General features: G+C 29.1%; 1 protein-coding gene across 2 annotated transcripts in view; it reads right to left on the bottom strand.

The window, feature by feature from the left end:
- Positions 1–653: 653 nt before the first annotated feature.
- LOC127289487 (venom serine protease Bi-VSP-like) overlaps positions 654–18,717 on the bottom strand; it is a 102,623-nt gene continuing 84,559 nt past the window's right edge. For both annotated transcript variants that reach the window (XM_051317447.1, XM_051317448.1), the window contains exon 7: positions 654–925. In XM_051317447.1, coding sequence (XP_051173404.1) covers positions 770–925 — 156 coding nt within the window. In that variant the 3' untranslated portion in view covers positions 654–769. The remainder of the gene's footprint in view (positions 926–18,717) is intronic.

The raw sequence follows: 18,717 nt of genomic DNA, 5'->3' as shown, positions 1-18,717 counted from the left end.
AATGATCTATTTTTTTAATCTGTGACGACAAATTTACTGACAAAACAAAAATGTCTATTATAATAATTTTTTGTGTGAACAAAGGTTCAAATATCATTAATTAAGTTTGATATATTATATGTTATTATCTTTTTGTTATAAGCAAATGCTAAAACCAAAGGATTCATTAGTCATTTAAAAATAAAGGTTGTTCAAAATAAACATTTAATTGTACATGATCTGATAAACTATGTAAAAAGAGAAATTAAATTAAAATTTTCGCATTTGAATTTGTAATTTTCTTCATCTCTAAATCTCTCTATTACCTACAATTTTTAGATTAAAAAAGTCAACTTTTTAATTATTTTATTTTAAAGAAGAGGCGCCGGGGCCTCAATTAAGGAATCAAACTATTATTATAATACAGAATTCCAAGCTATTTATCGTCAATCGGAAAAGTAGATAGCGTGGTTATCGACGGACGGTGTAAATTTATGCAATAAGCTGATTTGCAATGAGTGTTTTTCACATTTATAAATGTTTTTCTTTCATTTTGTAAAGTTTTTTGAGACCGATCTATTGACGAATATTTTAAGAATTATTTTATCCAACGTTATTAACGTTTAAAAAATAAAAAATGTAAAACATGATTTCAATCACTTAAATCCCTTAAATTCAAAAAAAGTGTTATTATTTTCTTGTTTTTATATTAAGCAATTGAACTTATATATAATTATATCGACGAATTGTCATTATACCATGACAATAGGGTTAAACATTGAGAGTACATTTATGTCATATTCGTTTGTATAAAATCCAAAAAAGCCGTTATTCGAGTGTATACTCCAGGAAATCCAGGTTCTGCACATCGAAATCCAAATGATACAATGCCAATCAGATAAAATGTTGTTTCTTTAGGAAACATTAAAGGTCCTCCACTGTCTCCCTAAAAATAAAATTCTTAATTTATTTTATGTATTATGCTTTTATAAGATCATCAATAAAAAATAGAGAAAGATAACTAAAATAAAATAATATAATAATAATAATACCTAATAATAATAAAGGTAATTATATTTTTGAAATTGAATCGCAGTTTAATAAATAAATTGATTTAAGAAATTTAATTTTTCAAAAATGAAAGAAATTAATTTCTTAAATTTTGGGACTTGTATTCGACCAAATAATTTTTTAGAAATCATTTCGTTTTTTAACAACGAAATTAATTTTTAAAATAAATTTAACGGGACCGGGGAGCGTACGCTAACGCAATACCTAACTAACCGAGTTTTTTTTTTATATTTCTTTATTATCAATAATTGTAAAATACATAATATACAATTATGAAATATATGAAAATTCCCTTGAACATATAATTGTAGTGTTAAAACAAGTTGTTCATTTTATGACCATTTATCTGACTCATAATGATAACAATTAATTAAAATTTCTATATAAGGAAAAATGACTATTCGGCTTCGGCTTTGGAGACAAGAGGCTAACAAACAAAACGAACCAACCAATCGATAGATCCTGATGGGTGTCGATTATGTAATTTGATTTAATTCTGACGTAAAATTCAAATTTATTTTGAAGTCAAAGTCAAATTTAATTCGAGAAATTCATTTTTTGATTTGATTTTGACGTCATAATTCCCTCATAACAAAATGATATCCCTAGGATATCCATAGGATATCCATATCAATGGTCGATATCCTAGAATGGTCCCCAGGATACCTTGGGATATCCAAACCGCCGGTCTGTGGGACATCATTAGGACATCCATAGGATATCCGCAGGATATCCCTAAGACATCCACAAAATATCTATTGGATATTATATCGAAGGATATAATGTATAATATAATCATCTTCTTTACATCAAGACGAATCGATTAGTATATATAAAGTATAGATTTGATTGAAATTTAAAGAATTAATGAAAGTTAATAAAAAATTCACATTTTAGCTAAAAAATGTTGTGTTTATTAAAATTCAAGTTAATACCTAAAATTATTGAATTCCCTGCATTAAAACGAATCGATTAGTATAGGATATAAAGTACAGACTTGAATTAAATTTTAAGAATTAATAAAAATTGAAAAATCAAAAATTCATATTTTAGCTAAAAAATTTTGTGTTTTTTTAAATTCAAGTTAATACATAAAATAATTGAATTCCTTGCATTAAAACGAATCGATTCGTATATGAGAGATTCTTTTTCAATCGCCCCAGCCCAAAAAGTCAATGTTCTGGGATTGGCTTCATACTTTGGTAAATTGTTCTCCTATATGATAGTAATAAATCCCTAAAATATAAACTCATTAAAAAAATATTTGTAGAAAGTAGAGGGGGTTGAAGTTTTGACGTTAAGGGTAACATTGTCATTTTCAAATCCGTTTAACTATGACAAAAGTTAATGGATTTTAATTTATCTATAATGAATTTTATTGCATTTTTCACGTACTTTTCAAAAATGTATACGAAATTTAAAAAAAAAATTTTTTGACCCCTTTTTTTCAAAATCAACCCTTATTTTTCGATTTTCACCCCTTCGGGTATTTTTTTTTTTTTTTTTATTTTCATTGGAAAGCTGAGGTTTTTTCCGATGAGCTATGTAAATATGAAAATGGGACAACAATAATTTTGTGAGTAACAGAATATTAAAGTAGGCGGTGCCGATAAGGGGTGTACCTGGAGATCATCTTTGAGGATTTAGATAGGCACCGCCTAATTTAATATTATGTTTCTCACAAAATTATTGTTGTCCCATTTTCATATTTACATAGCTCATGGGAAAAAACCTCAGCTTTCCAATGAAAATAAAAAAAAAACAAAAAAAAATTCCCGAAGGGGTGAAAATCGAAAAATAAGGGTTGATTTTGAAAAAAAGGGGTTAAAAATTTTTTTTTTTTAATTTCGTATACATTTTTGAAAAGTACGTGAAAAATGCAATAAAATTCATTATGGATAAATTAAAATCCATTAACTTTTGTCATAGTTATACGGATTTGAAAATGACAATGTTACCCTTAACGTCAAAACTTCAACCCCCTCTACTTTCTACAAATATTTTTTTAATGAGTTTATATTTTAGGGATTTATTACTATCATATAGGAGAACAATTTACCAAAGTATGAAGCCAATCCCAGAACATTGACTTTTTGGGCTGGGGCAATTGAAAAAGAATCTCTCATATATAAAGTATATGTTACACCCAAAATGAATTACAATTTTCTTAATTTTCCAAAAAATTTAATGAATTTAAATCAGTTTTTAACTCGAAATGTTTTAAATCAATTAATTGAATTAGAGAAATTCATAGCTTCCTCCACGAGGAAGCAAATTTTTTGCTTCACACAATGAGGAAGCAAAATGTTTACGAAATAAACATAAAGGACCCCCTCGGACCCCCTCCTTGTTTACTTTTTTATTCCAATTTGTTTTTTTTTTTGACAAATATGTATATCCGACATTGCTTAGGTTTACCTCGGTGGTCTTGAACGAAATTAAATAAAAAGTTGTCACACTTGAAATTTCTTGCTAAATTCTTAAAATATATATTGTTTTTCCCTAATAACACAAGATGTCTTGGGATATTATTGAATTTCAAAAGATTTTGTTAAATTTCAGACAATAATTAAATTTTACAGAATTGAAAAAAATTTATCAAATAATTTCAGATAACCGTTTAAAAAAATTGAATTTTTTGAAAATTTACAATAGACATTTTTATTTCAATTACTTTTTAGTGTGCAGATGCCAAAAGTTTTGGCTCTAAGTAGAAGAGCAAAGAAGACAGATGCCGAAAAAAGTGAAAAACAGACATGCGCAAAATCAACTGCCGAATTGAAATGAAAAGGTCTATTCTGATTTCTGAAATTAATTGAACTTGAAGTGATTTTTGTTTAAATTTCAAGTGATTTCTGTTGCTGAAAAATTTATTAGAAATTACATACAAAAATTGAACTTTCAAAGTTTTTAATTGAAAAATGCTTTCAGATAATTTAATTTTCGAAGACTATTTTGAAAATCATTAAAAACAATTGAGTTTTGGAAGAGTTAATAGTTAAAATTATATTAAATTTCAGAAAGTTTTAGATGGAAAATTTAAAAAAAAAGTTGGGTAACTTTTAGATGATTTTAAATTGAAATTTTTGAAAATAACTGAATTTCAAGGCGAATTTGAATTAAATTTTTTAGTCATTTTAATTGCTAATTTTAAAAAATTTTAAAGAATTATTAACGTTTATAAAATTTTTAATTGAAAAATAGTTTAAGATAATTAAATTTGTGAAAAATTTCATAAAAATTGTTAGAATTAATTTAGAGAAGATTTTCGAAAATTCAATTATTTAAAACATTTTCCAATTCAAAATTCTCTAAAGTTTAATTTATTATTGGGTTAAAGCTTATAAAATATCTTCAGAAATTCCAATTTACGAAAATTTTAATTTACAATCTTGTGAAATTCAATTAGTTCCAAAAATTTTAACTATTACTCCAAAATTTATAACTTCATTTTCTTTTTGAATTAATTATTTCTTACAACTTTTAATCAAGTTTTTCAAAAATTCAATTGCATAAAACTTCTTTTAATTATTAATTCTTTAAAATTAAATTTTTATTCATATAATTTTTACAAAATTTCAATTTCAATTTTTAAATCAATTATTTTTAAAAATTTTATTTAAAATTCTTCGCTAAATTAATTTTTTTAATTACTTTAATACACTTTTGCTTCTTCGAGGAAGCTTTCCATTGGTGTTGATTTTCAATTTTTCAAAAGAAGATTATTTGAACTCACCCTAATAACACAAGATATCTTGGGATATATTGATAATATCCCGCAGATATCCTAGGGATGTCCTATGGATATCAAAAGGATCTCTTAAGGATATCCAAAAAATCAGCGGTTTGGATATCCTTTGGATATCTGAGGATATCCACAGGATATCTTCTGGATATCTCTATAGACTTTGATAAATGTTCTCCAGATATCCCATAGATATCGTCAGGATATTCTCAGTATATCTTCTGGATGTCAAGAAGATATTCTCAGGATACTGTTTTTAAAGTCATTATGAGACTACGAGTGAGAATATTCTGTGAATTGAATTTTATATAAATAAAATAAAATGCAACTTGTTTTTCGAGAAAGTTGTTTAATTTGAAAAATTATTAACTAATTTTTTTCTCATTCGTGATTCATTCCTTTATTCATATGCTTAATATTGTCAGAAAATAAATTGGCTTTAAACAATATAAATTCTCCCCCGCAAATAACGAATAACTATTAATATTAATTATACATTAAGTGCATGAGTTTATTTAAAAACTTTGAAAAATGCGTTTCAAATCTTGATTTAAAATAAATTAGAAGCTCATAAGATTTTTGTTTTTATTATATTATTATTCATTATATTAGCTTAACAATTTTAACCTTTAAAAATGTATGTTGATATATTAAATATCCCGTGAATATCCTAAGAATATCCCACGGACATCCCATTGATATCCTGCGATATAATATCCAATAGATATTTTGTGGATGTCTTAGGGATATCCTGTGGATATCCTATGGATGTCCTGTTGATGTCCCACAAACCGGCGGTTTGGATATCCTAGGGATATCCCAAGATATCCTGGGGACCATTCTAGGATATCGACCATTGATATGAATATCCTATGGATATCCTAGGGATATCCTTTTGTTTGATCATATAAAACCAAAAATAAAAATCCTTCATCTAGGGATTTTTGGAAAAAAGATTTTTTAAATTTTGAATTTTTCTTTGATTTTTTTTACAAAAATATTATATTCTAGTACATTTATCATCTATATGCAATTTTTATAATTTTTAGCACGAAATTTACTCAACAAAGTAATATAGGGTAGCTTTAGTATTGATAGTACCTTACTGTAAATTCCCATATAAGATCACTTATGGTTTCTCATATGAGATACTACATGAGATATTACGATAATCCTATATGGAAACTCATGAGATAAATCTCATATGTAGTAGTTATTTTTTAATAAATTATGAGACATATTTTAGGTTTTAAACACAAAATATTTTTGCTTTATATAAAATGAACTCAAAATTTTGTCCGATTTTGCGTATTTCTCACCGTTTTTGAGATATTTACAAATTTTATTTTTCAAATTTGGACCCCGTATGGCATCCTATATGGAATCCTGTATGGACACTGATGAGATTCTTCTTACGAGATATCCTTATAAAATTTCGTATAGAATCTCACATAATAAACCATAAGCGACCTTATACAGGATCTCATATGGGAATTAAGTGTAGGGTAATATACATATAAATTTTCAATTGCAGGATATAGTACGTATGATTGATTTTTCAACACTCGAATTTATTATGAATGTAAACTATTGTATTGTTGAACAGCCCGAAGAAGTCGTTCAGCATATTCCGGGTGATTCGGTGCCACTTTACTTATTTCCCAAGAAGACTTCAAGAAATCAAAATGGACCGATTCTATAGCCGGCTCGCTAAAAAAAAACCGAGACCTTTGTCAGCATATTCACAAAACTGTTGGACATGAAATATTACTGCATGAATCTTAGGCGTTATTCCAACATCAAAAATTGTTTAACTTTTTAGAAAATTTGATGAATATGCTTTATAATTACAATCAAGGTATGACCTAAAACATGCAGAAACAACATTTTTAAAATCCTGGAAAACTTGTACGTATTTCGGTATTTCTAAATTGTTTCATCTACGTAAAAGGTCCAACAGATTTTTACACGAATTGTCTTTGAAGGCAGGACTTCCATATGTAATTTCATGTTGAGCATAGCAAGCAAATAATAATTCATGTCCAGCAGTTTTGTGAATATGCTGACAAAGGACTCGGTTTTTTTAGCGAGCCGGCTATAGAATCGGTCCATTTTGATTTCTTGAAGTCTTCTTGGGAAATGAGTAAAGGGTCACCAAATCACCCGGATTATGCTGAACGACTTCTGCGGGCTGTTCGACATTACAATAGTTTACATTTATAATAAATTCATGTGTCGAAAAATCAATCGTACGTCCATATAAATGCCCCATACATTAAAACACTAATGACCAAACTGATAAAAAGTTTTCTGACTGGGTACCAGTTTTTTAATTTTAATTTTTCGATCAACGAGGTCGTTGTACTCAGTGCTAATTTAGTCTTGGATACCGCATTGTTACTGGCGTTCAGAAATACTGCAGAATTCGAAAAGGGAATACCTAAATATACATAGCTCGAGGCTATCTGAATTTTTTTTTATCTTTTTCAATAAAAAACGAGTCATATTTTTTGTCATGACCGTGTCCTCTTTTTTTGAAGATTACTATGTTGGTCTTGCTAATGTTAATATTCAAATTATTTAATTGACAATATTTATGAAGAGCTCTCAAAATTTTTTTCATTTCAATAGCTGAATCCGCGAGCAGGGCTATATCATCTACAAAGGCCAAAAGGATAATCTGAGTTAAGTGATTCAGCGACACACCCCTGATACCCTCTTTCCTTAAGAATTCCTCGATGTCCGCGATGAAAAGAGTAAACAAAATCGGGCTCATAACCTCGCCCTGGAGGACACCCCTCGTGAATCTCACCGGCCCCTAGATCCCCGCCGATCCCCCAACCGCTATGGTAGCCTTAGAATAAAGATCTTTTAATATTCCTGTAATTTTTTTACCTAGTCCTAAATTATAAAGCTTTTTGCACAGCAAGTCGTGAGAGACCGACGGGAAGGCGCCCCTGAAATCCACGAACAGGACGAATAACTTTCCTCGAGGCATATCTAACCGTTTCTGAATGATCGCATTTAGCGTAAATATGTGATCAACACAACTCCTATTCTTTCGAAAACCCGCCTGATACTCCGGTATGAGTGAATTATTTTCAGCCAATTCATTAACTCTACTTAGCAAAACCTGTGTAAAAGCTTTAGTTACGTGATTTACTAGAGCAATGGGCCGATAATTATTTGGATCTTTTAAATCGCCTTTTTTGAAAATCATTTTTAATAAAACTTTTGACCAAGAGGTCGGGACCCTTTCCGATTCCATGACCCGATTAAATAACAAAGTTAAATATTCAATACCATTATCAGGCAGGTTCTTTAAGAATTCAAAAGAGACACCGTCCAACCCAGGAGCTTTATGGTTTTTGCATTTATTGAGACTGCGAATGACATCCCACTTTGTGATGGGTGCTTCAAGGAGTGGGTCACCGACACTGACACAAGCAAAAAGTTCATTGCGTATCAATGACGCAGTATGAGAATGATTTGAAAGCTCTTTTTGAAAATATTCTTGCCAAGTTTTTAAATCAATATGTTCCACTAGTGGAGGCTTGAATCTATTCCTGTTTATTATTTCCCAAAAAGAAGCTGAGTTTTTTACTACTGAGAGCTGAGCTAATATGGAGTTATTGTAATCATCTTTTTTTAATTCTATAAGCTTTTTAAATTCCCTTTTCAGTCCACAGTACCTCCGCACTTCCTCTATCACCTTGAACTCATTATTTTTACACATATTAAGAGTATTTTTTAGTAATTTTTTCTTAGTGAAGCACTCGTCATCAAACCATGGCTTTGAATTAAATCCGAACCCATGCACCCTTTTAACCATTCCCAATTTTCTGGCATTTACAGTAATTACATTAATTAAATTATTTCCCTATTCATCAATAAAATCAATATCTTTTGAGCCTATATCGACATCAGCCGATTGGTATTTCCAAGACTGCATAAGCTCGGAAAACTCATCTAAAAGATTATTATTCCACTTGAGGCCAGAGGTTGAGGACGATAGCTTGACTTTATTACAGAGACTAATAACAACTGGGAAATGATCCGAATTCGAAACAATAGTGATCACTTGCAAATCAACTATGAAGTCCAAACCATTAAGGTTCGACCATACCAGGTCAATTATAGATCTACCAACACCGCTGACAAATGTAAAATTTGCTGGGTTGTCACTCCGGGATCTGCCATTAACAAGACTGAGGCCACTATTTTCCATACCAGTAACTAAATTAACTCCCCTTTTATTATGTTTTATATCTAAACTATCTCTTTCGTGATCAATAAATAAATTTTTCGATAAAAACTCATGTGGTAATTGATTCAATCTCCCCACTCTAGAATTAAAATCTCCTCCTATGTACAATGGCAGATTCGGGAATTGAGATATATCAATATTAATTTGATCGTCAAGAGCATTTAAAAAATTAGCAAAATCAGCATTAGGGCCAACATATACAAAACCTACTATAAATTTAAAATTCTTATTTACAAATTTAATAAAAATACAATCATCTGTAGAATAACGTTTTTCGGCGACATATTTACTATTATGAAAGGCGACGATGAGTCCTCCCTTCGCTCTCCCTCTTAGTGCTGTTCTTGTTGCCAAGCTGTAAATAACATTAAAACCCTTGAGGTAAGATGCCATGTAGTAAGTTGGATCGTAGTCTGCCTAAGTCTCGTTGATACATACAATATCCGCCTTATTAATCGTTGGTAGTATATCTGGCAAGTTTCGCAATCCCCTGGCATTCCAAAATACAATCCTCGTCGGGTTCACTGACCGCTATGACACCTCTGACTCATTCTTGTTTTTATTTCGCATCGGCTTACTAAGATAGGAAGAAATTTTTTCTCTGGTATCTCGAACCGGTTGACTTTTAATTTTCTTATTATCACCATTCTTTTTGTTTGTTTGTGTTCTAGATCTTTTGTTATTGAGGTTGGGGGTGGAATCATGGGTGGAATCGTCACTCTCACTAGACACTCTCACTTGTTGATCCTCTTCGTTTACAATGGTATCTTCACTAGTTGAGGATAAATATTCCGAGACCGTAACTGCATCATAGAATTTGTTATCCATTACCAAGTATCTGCCTTTGATAGAGATCACTTTTTCCTGTTTTTCCAAGAGTTGTTTATAATCCAGAAGCTCTCTATGTTCTTTCCTCCTTTTTTCTCTGATCTCCTTAGGAAGATCATTCGAGAGTCCAATATTATTTTTACCAAAGTTTACAGCTTTTTGGAAGATCATCGATTTGAATTCCTGGTTAGTCAAAGTAACTAGGATATGTCTAGCACCAGCAACTTTACCCAGTCTCCTTGCAGCCACAATGTCCCTCATTTCCAAAGTAACTTTAGCGGTATGGAAAATATCTCGAACCGTCTTGAGCAGATTTTCGTTTTCAGCAATCGTGTCTTTAACCTTGAACAAAATGACATTTTTAGCCCTCTCTCTGTTAAGGAGGGAGTCGATTTTTGATTCGCAGTTAAGAATTTTATTTTCCAAAAAATCATTTCTTGTCTCGAGTTTGTTGACCTTCTTAACCATGAGTGAGATCTCCAGAGTACGGGCAGCATTTTCCTTCACCAGCACTTTTATTTCACTTTCAACTGTGTCAAGTTTACCACTAAGCTCTTTTTTAATATCAATTAACAAAGATTTCAAATCGTCGTTAGTGGTCATTTTCACAGTTCACGTTAGTGACACGAAATTAGAAATATTATAATTCTCGCACTGATTAAATGTAGATACTATTGAAACTATAAATGTAAACAAAACTTTCAAAGCAATAGGGAACAATTATACAACACGTCCGTTCGGCTCGACAGCCCAGACACAACTCAATTTCTAATTATATATTTAATTTACTAGAATTTAATAATTAAATTGTAAATTTATTAAAATTCGAATAATTAAATTTTTAATTTGATAAAATTCGAAATATTTTAATTTTGAATTGATTGAAATTCGGAATAAATGAATTTATACCCTACTGAAAATTCTCATGTAGGATCTTATATAGGATCTAACATAAATTCATATATTAAAATCTTATGAAAAATCATATAGGAAATTGAGACATGATTTGAAGTGGGATTCGATGTAAATTCTTATAAACGTATTCTTAAGTAATAAATTATATAAATTCCTATGTGAAATCCTACAATTTTTTCTAGTCCCATTTTTTCCTTCAATTTCTTAAGTCAATTTCCTTCGTGTTTTCTCATTAAAAAAAATTACTAAAATTCATTGCTCAATCCTTAACCAGAAATTTTCCTATATCAAATCATACATCAAATCTTTATTCGATTCTTGAATAAAAAATTATTACAAAAAATCTGCCATAAAATCATATTAAAAATACTCACGTGGGATCATATATATGATTGATTTGAACATAAGAAATCATATAGGATTTCATGTAGATTCTGAAATATCTATATCTAAGATTTCACATAGAATTATATAAAGAAAACAATATAGGATTTCATATAGGAATTTTCAGTAGGCAGACGGCAATTTATAAAAATTATTTAATTAAAAATCAAATAATATTACTGCAATTCATCTGAAAAGAAAAAAAATTGTGCTTTGCAATACACCTTCTGAGTTAGACTCTCATTGTCAGCTTTTATAGTATTCAAGACTGATCTCAACTGTGAGAAAAAAAAATATCACCATCTGGCGGCGTAAGAGTGGAACTATGATGATCTACATCTAAATTGGAATATCCCATATAATTTCCTATATAATTTCCTATATAATTTCCTATATAATTTCCTACATAATTTCTCATATAATTTCCGACTTAGCATCTTAGATGGACAAATAAAACAGTGAAATCCACACACCACATTTTTTGAAATAAAAATTAAATTTTAGTAAAAGTGAAAATGAAATTGAAAGTGATTATGAAAGTCAATGTCGATGTGAATGTCAAAATGAAATTACATAATTGCACCCCTGCACACAAAAAATATGTACAAGAACATGTATATTTTCTTGTCCAGGATCTTGTACAAGTTCTGATACAAGAACATGTCTCAATTTCGGATGCTGAACTTGTTCAAGAACATTACTTGAACATGTACAAGAACTTGTACATTTTCTTGTACAAGTTTTTTCAGCCGGGTTGTTGAGTAAATTTCGTGCTAAAAATTATAAAAATAACATATAGATGATAAATGTACTGGAATATAATATTTTTGTAAAAAAAATTAAAGAAAAAATCTGAAATTTAAAAAATCTTTTTTTCCACTACCAACTTCTTCCGTCTATATACCGTCTGTAACCCGTAAATTCTAAAAACACGCACACCTACGCATTTTAAAAATATTTCTTTCTAAATTGACATCTCTTCTTCAATATGTCTAACCTGCCTACTTAAACAAAACATTTAGCGCAAAGTCAAACAATTTTCGATCTAGGTAACATGATTAAGAGACATGATTTATTTTACTGAAAATTTATTTTCAATCCCAGATAGCAAAATGCGCCACAGTGTCAGACATGTAGCTCGCACATGTTGCTCTCACTGGACCAAACAGATGCGTCCTCATATGCGACGCATGAGAGTCGCATGCATGATGGTAAAATAAGTCTAGATCATATTCTATTACTAATTTAAGTTAAAACAAGTATTATATATTACGTAATGCTGAAATCTAGAAATTGTCGTTAAACTCGACTATTAGACTTAATATTATACTTTTAGTGTAAACTTTAAACTGTCAACTATAAAACAGTTACAGATTTCTAAATAAAAAACGCGTTTTGACCGCAGTAACTTATACAAGAATTTGTATAAGATTAATGTTACCTACATGGAAAAATTTTCTGCGCATTCCACAATAGTTTCGGTGCCATATACGCGAATTCTACAAATAACTTGTTTTGGAAAAAACACAAACTTTGATTTAAATTTGGTTAAAGTCAGTCTGTCATTTAAGCAATTTATATTTGTTATCGTGCGATACTTTTAATTCCCTACTATAGCACGTAATATTACTGTAATATTACAGTAACATTATACGGTAATATTACTGGCATATTACAGTGATATTCAAATGTCCGCCTGATGGTGATATTACGGAGTAATATTACTGTAATATTATGGTAATGTTACAGTAATATTACAGATTGATTTCAGTTACTCATAAAGCATCACAATCATTTATATATTGTAAGTCAGTGTGGCTTGTTGGTAAAACTCTGGACTTGTGTGCCTTGACTTCGGGGTTCAATTCCCCGGTTAGGTATATTTTTTTCGTGGAATAATATTTTTCTAATATTACTGCAATATTTTCGCGTATTATTACCTTAATATTAAGGTATAATATTACTGTAATGTTACTGTAATAGTGTAATATTACAGTAACATTATCCGGTAATATTAACATGAGGCGGACATTTTAATATTAAGTGCTACTTGGGTTAGTAATCTTAGTAAAATTTAATGATTTTACAAAAAATAAATAAAGTTTTCAATGATGAAATTTTGAGGTTATGTTTTGACATTAAACGGAAAATGAAAATGTTTATACTAAATGACTAATATTGTATTGTTTTGATAATTAATTTTACAACATTTTTCACAAAAAGACGTCTTACTGTTACCCCATTTGAATAGACAACATTTATCAAATTCTTTTGCACTTGTATCACCCCGTAAAATCTCCTGTACTTTTGCATGGGTTGTAGTGTCATGAAAGTTGACTAAAGACTCCAGGTGGCGCTGAGTGTTCTCTAGGCCTAAATTATTATATAGAGAAAATTTATAGAATTTGAATATTTTTGTAATGAAATGATTTTTATTTAATGCATTAAACAACTAATAATTTTTTAAGGTATTAGAAATATTTATAATTAATTTATATTATTAAAACAGAGGAAATTATTGACTTTTAATTAAAAACTTAAATACAATTTCTGATGAAAAATGATGTTAAATATTTTAATTTTATATAATACAGAAAAATGTATATATGCGATTTAAAATTTATATAAATTATTCATTATTCATATATTTACAGGTCATAAGAAATATCTAAGTTATTGTAAACCTCAAAAATCAATTAGAAATTTAAATATTAAATTGTATGTAAATCGTTTTTAAAGTAAAAATTGATAATTTTGTATTTAAATTAAGTAGTGAAGTGTCTGTATTGGTAATCAAAAGAAATATAAGAAATTAAGACTTTTTATATATATGTATATTTTTTATATTTTATATGTTATATATATATATATTTCTTTTATCTTATATATATTTAGAAAACTTTTCTAAGTGTTATTTTAAACAAACAGTTATAAACATTTTTATGTTAATGCAAAACATTTAAATAATTTAATTTTATAAAATATTCATTGGTATTATATTACTTATTTGGTACTATAATACTTATATTTATAATTTCTTAAAATATTCTTTGGTATTATAATACTTATCATGTACAACATCATAATAATACCTATAATCACGAAACTAATAAACAAAAGGTCACAAATTTGTCAGTCTAGCTGCTTTTTTCTTTGAAATATTTGATTTAGATTTTTCTAGTTCAATCATAGAAGATTTTGCAAACTGTCGCATTCTATTTTCTAAGTAAAAATAAATGATATAAGCGTAAATTTCTTCAGCATGTTCTGAACAAGGATGTTCTAATTGTTTTCCGGTTATATCATTTATTACTAATTCAAAAACATGGTTCCCTTTGCAGTGAGTCGTAAATGAAGCTTCGATCTTTGTTAAAAAATAAAATAATCGTCGATTAGGGTGCAAAATTCCGTTGTCATTTTCTACTTCATGGTTCAGAGTCACAATTTTGGCAAACGGATAATTTTCAATTTGAATTGATTGCTCTTCCGAATAAAAAAAACCTCTTCGGCATACCTCACATTTTGTGAATTCTAAAATGTTTTTGCAAACTTTTCCAGTCACAAAATACATTAAGCATTCAATAACAGGCGGTAAATCATAATCATGATCTACAGCGTTGGTAAAATCATGAAAATCTCCGTCTTCATTGCTAATGACTATATTAAGCTTGTTTTTTATTTCTTCAATAAAAGTTGTTTTTTTTTGATTTTGAAAAAAAAATTTCTTTGATTTTATTCATAGAAATCAACGGTTCCGAGGCTTTGATATTTTGAACTGAGCAATTTCCGTATTTCGGAGGTTTTAAGATGCTAAAGAACGTCGAAATTTTATAAATTTGAAGAAAAGTTGGAGTAGCCGGATGATCATTTGTCCCAGCAGCGAATCGTATCGTCCCAAAAAATCTCTACAAAAGACAGGAATATTCCAGAAAAGGATTAGGAAAATGACCATGATTATATTAAGCAACTATATCTTTTGTAAAAATTTATATTTTTATTAAAAAGTAATGGAGAACTTATAAAAATTACATTTATAAATATATTTATCGTTATCAGTATTCATCGAGTAAAACTCATAAAAATCCATTGATACAAAATATAATTTTTTTCCAATTTGTTTTATGAAAATAAAAAATATTTAGTAGATATAAATAAAAATTGATTATGTATACAACAATATATTGTTGTTATTAAAATATTAACTTAAAATCATGACAATCAATTTTAATTTTTAATAGATATAAACATTTTATTCTAAGTACTATTTTTACTCATATATAGTTAACTGATTTTATTTTATTTTTTTAATAAAAAATATTTTGCAGAAAATAGTTTTTTAAAATGACGATAATTAATTCAGTGACGATCACTGATGAATTTTCTTTACGATTTGAGCACACAACTTTCTTATATATACAAATTGACTTCTTTAAACATTATTTACGTATATTCATGAATGTACCTCCAGAGAATCCTGGTTTATTCGTCCTGTAAAAATTACATCCACTTCAAAATCCTTAATTAAATATTTTGAAATATCTATCGTAGAGCTCAAAGTCATTCTAAGTCCCTCGGCAGTGTCAGTTGTTAGGAAGTCTTCAGGATTTAGGAGACCGTCAGTAACTCGTGCTTCCCAAGCATTCAGCCATGCTAAAGAATTCTCTAAAACCTGCCAAAATATAACTGAGCAGGATGGAACTGTGTGATTTTTATGTAACTTATATAAATAAAAAATTTTAGAAATAAAATATACACCTTCATATCTTCACAATCAAGTATAAGTCCTGTCTTGCTATTCTTCCACGTTCTATTTAGAGCGTCGAACATATCATTAATTTTTTCACAAAATTGTGCCGTGCTTTCGCTGTGATCAAGCCTTGATTCATAAGGTTTATAAAATCTTAAACCCCTGGCAACTGATTTACTGAAAACCTTTAATCATTAACAATTATTATTATTAATAAAAAAATAGTTATATATTACAACTATACGACCACAAATCCATTGCATAAATTAGTCAACAGTTTTATTTCTTTTTCAATGCGTAAACTATCCATAACAATAATACTTACTTGAACAGCTAAAGACACTCTCATTTTTAGAAAAGGTTTTTTTGATATATTAATATGATTATCAGTAATCTTTGGACATAATCTTACACTTGCTGGTTGCCATTTATCTAATTCATATAAAAGTGCAAAATATTCCCACTTTATTGGATCCTCAGATGGAAAAATCTATAAATAATTATATTATTATTATTTTTATCTTTAAGAGAGAATAACATTTCATTTTTAAAAATAATTGAAATTTACTTTTAGTTGCCCAGAACTTGCCAAGCGATTTCGGATACATTTCAGCAAGTGAGGAGTATCCCAGAAAAAAAGACTTTCCTTTTTTCGTTTAAAGGGTGTAGAAAAAAATTATTAAATTCATTAAATTTTCCACTGCAGCCTAATACGGTCCACATTTTCCTGTTCGGAGTACCTCCATCGGAAACAACACCGTGAATTTTGTCTCCAGAATTTTCCAGCAAAATTATTGCCTCCAATACAATTTTGGCTAATTCGTCACCTTTTGTAGGACCGCTGGACGCAAATACTGCGATTGGCTGTGAAAAATCCTCATATAATGACTGGAAAATTAAGACCAAGCCATGATCTGCCAATTTCATGTCTGTATTTTCAGAACTATTGTCTCCGAGATCTTCGACTCCCTTAAATGTCATTGATTTCTTATCAAGCAGTAAACTTTTTCTAACTGACATTTCGTCTAGCAACAACACACCATGGAGTTCTTTTCCGCTCTTTTTTGAAAAATATTCCTTGATAATTTCGAAAAACTTAGGATCAAATCCAGACGAACAATCCATTTGAGACAAATACCTAAAAATAAATTATATAAAAAATCAGTTCGAGAATAAATTTTGTTAAATAAAATAATGTTAAGATACAATATTTTGTAATGAATAATTACTTTCGAATTGTTCCTTCGCAGGGAAGAGGCAATATCTCTAAGTCTCTAATTAAACGGTACGTAGCTGGTGAACGCATATGTAAAAGTAGGCATAAGACAAGCCAATTGTCGGAGTATCGCCTACCACTTGGACCTTTCGCTTTTGAAGCTTTCAAAATTTCTTTAATCGTTGTTTTCTCGTTTGTACTAAATTTTTCATGCTTATCAAGCAAAATCCCGAGTGAATGTTCCGTCAAATTTGCCATTTCATCTTGACATTTAGCCACAGTTTGTTTTAGCAAACGGTTTTTTATTTGTGACCGCTGCTTAGCTCTTGATTGAGACAGCATTTGTTTTTTTAATTTTAAAATTTTTTCCTGCCTTCTCGGACTTAAGTATTGTAATTTTAAGTAATTTTTTCCTTTAGCATGTTGCCTACGGATAATTTTCCTCTTTAATAAATTTTTAACAGATTTACAACATTTACAAGAAACGTTTTTACCACTTTCGACCGTCATTACAAAAGAACACTCATTATGTCGCAAAATATCTAATTTATCAATGGAGGTAAAAGAATCCAAAAGGTACTTGGTCGAGGAATTTCTTGTGACCTCTGAACAACCTTCATAAATTTTACGTTCATCTAATTTTTTTATTATCTCTTGCAACATATCAATTGACGTGATATTATTATTTTCAATTCCAAAGACTTCAGGCTCAATATTTCGACCATTTAATTTTAAAAGAAACGTCATATTTTTATTTATTGTTATCTCTCTTTCACTAAGAGACTCGATTTGATTAGTTTTTCGGCCAATTAATTTGTGAAATGAAATAGCCTTTTCATTATCTTTGCCCCAAGAAAAATTAGTTTTTCCCCAAGACATCGGCAAAGAAAAACTTTTATTTTCACTTTCATAAATACGGTTAAATAAATTCTCCATACTTTCCGAATTCTCCAAATCCTCCGATTGATTTGGTTTCTCGGAACTATTAAATGGCTCTTTCGAAAAATTTAAATCACTTTGAGTCTCATCAAATTTATTTATGCTATCTGGTTCATCTATTTTCTGTTTTTTGTTTGGAATTACTGGGTTCTCAGTTCTGTTTTTCCGCTTTATACTGCTTTTCGGGTTCTCTGGTTTGCCTAATAGCAGAGAGGGCAAGGCACCATTTCGAAGTGTAGGTTTTTTGTAAGGGCTCTAAAAAATAAAGATTCATTTTTAGAAATTAAATATACATTGGATTTAAAGATAAATAGCACAAACTTTTTTAATGTATTTTTAAAAATTTTATCTTACATGTTATATTTGTTTAAACAAGTAATATTTGAAAAAATTTTATTTTATTTTTTAATTCGTTTTATATTTTATTTTGTAATTTACTTCATTTATTTACATTCTACTGCTTATGTTTCGTATTCTATTTCGTTATTTTATTATTGTATTGTTTTCTTTATTTGAAATATTGCTGTCCTTTTGGAAAGTCGTTTATTCAAAACACATTAACACAAATTAGAATTCATGTACTTACTATTCCTACAATTGTGACACCATCAGGTCCGTAGAGTTTA

This window comes from Leptopilina boulardi, unplaced genomic scaffold, assembly GCF_019393585.1.
Source record: "Leptopilina boulardi isolate dan_hultmark-lab unplaced genomic scaffold, ZJU_Lbou_2.1 LbouV2_41, whole genome shotgun sequence".
Classification (NCBI taxonomy): domain Eukaryota; kingdom Metazoa; phylum Arthropoda; class Insecta; order Hymenoptera; family Figitidae; genus Leptopilina; species Leptopilina boulardi.
The sequence above is the reverse complement of the archived record's forward strand: the minus strand, read 5'-3'. Positions and strand labels throughout refer to the sequence as shown.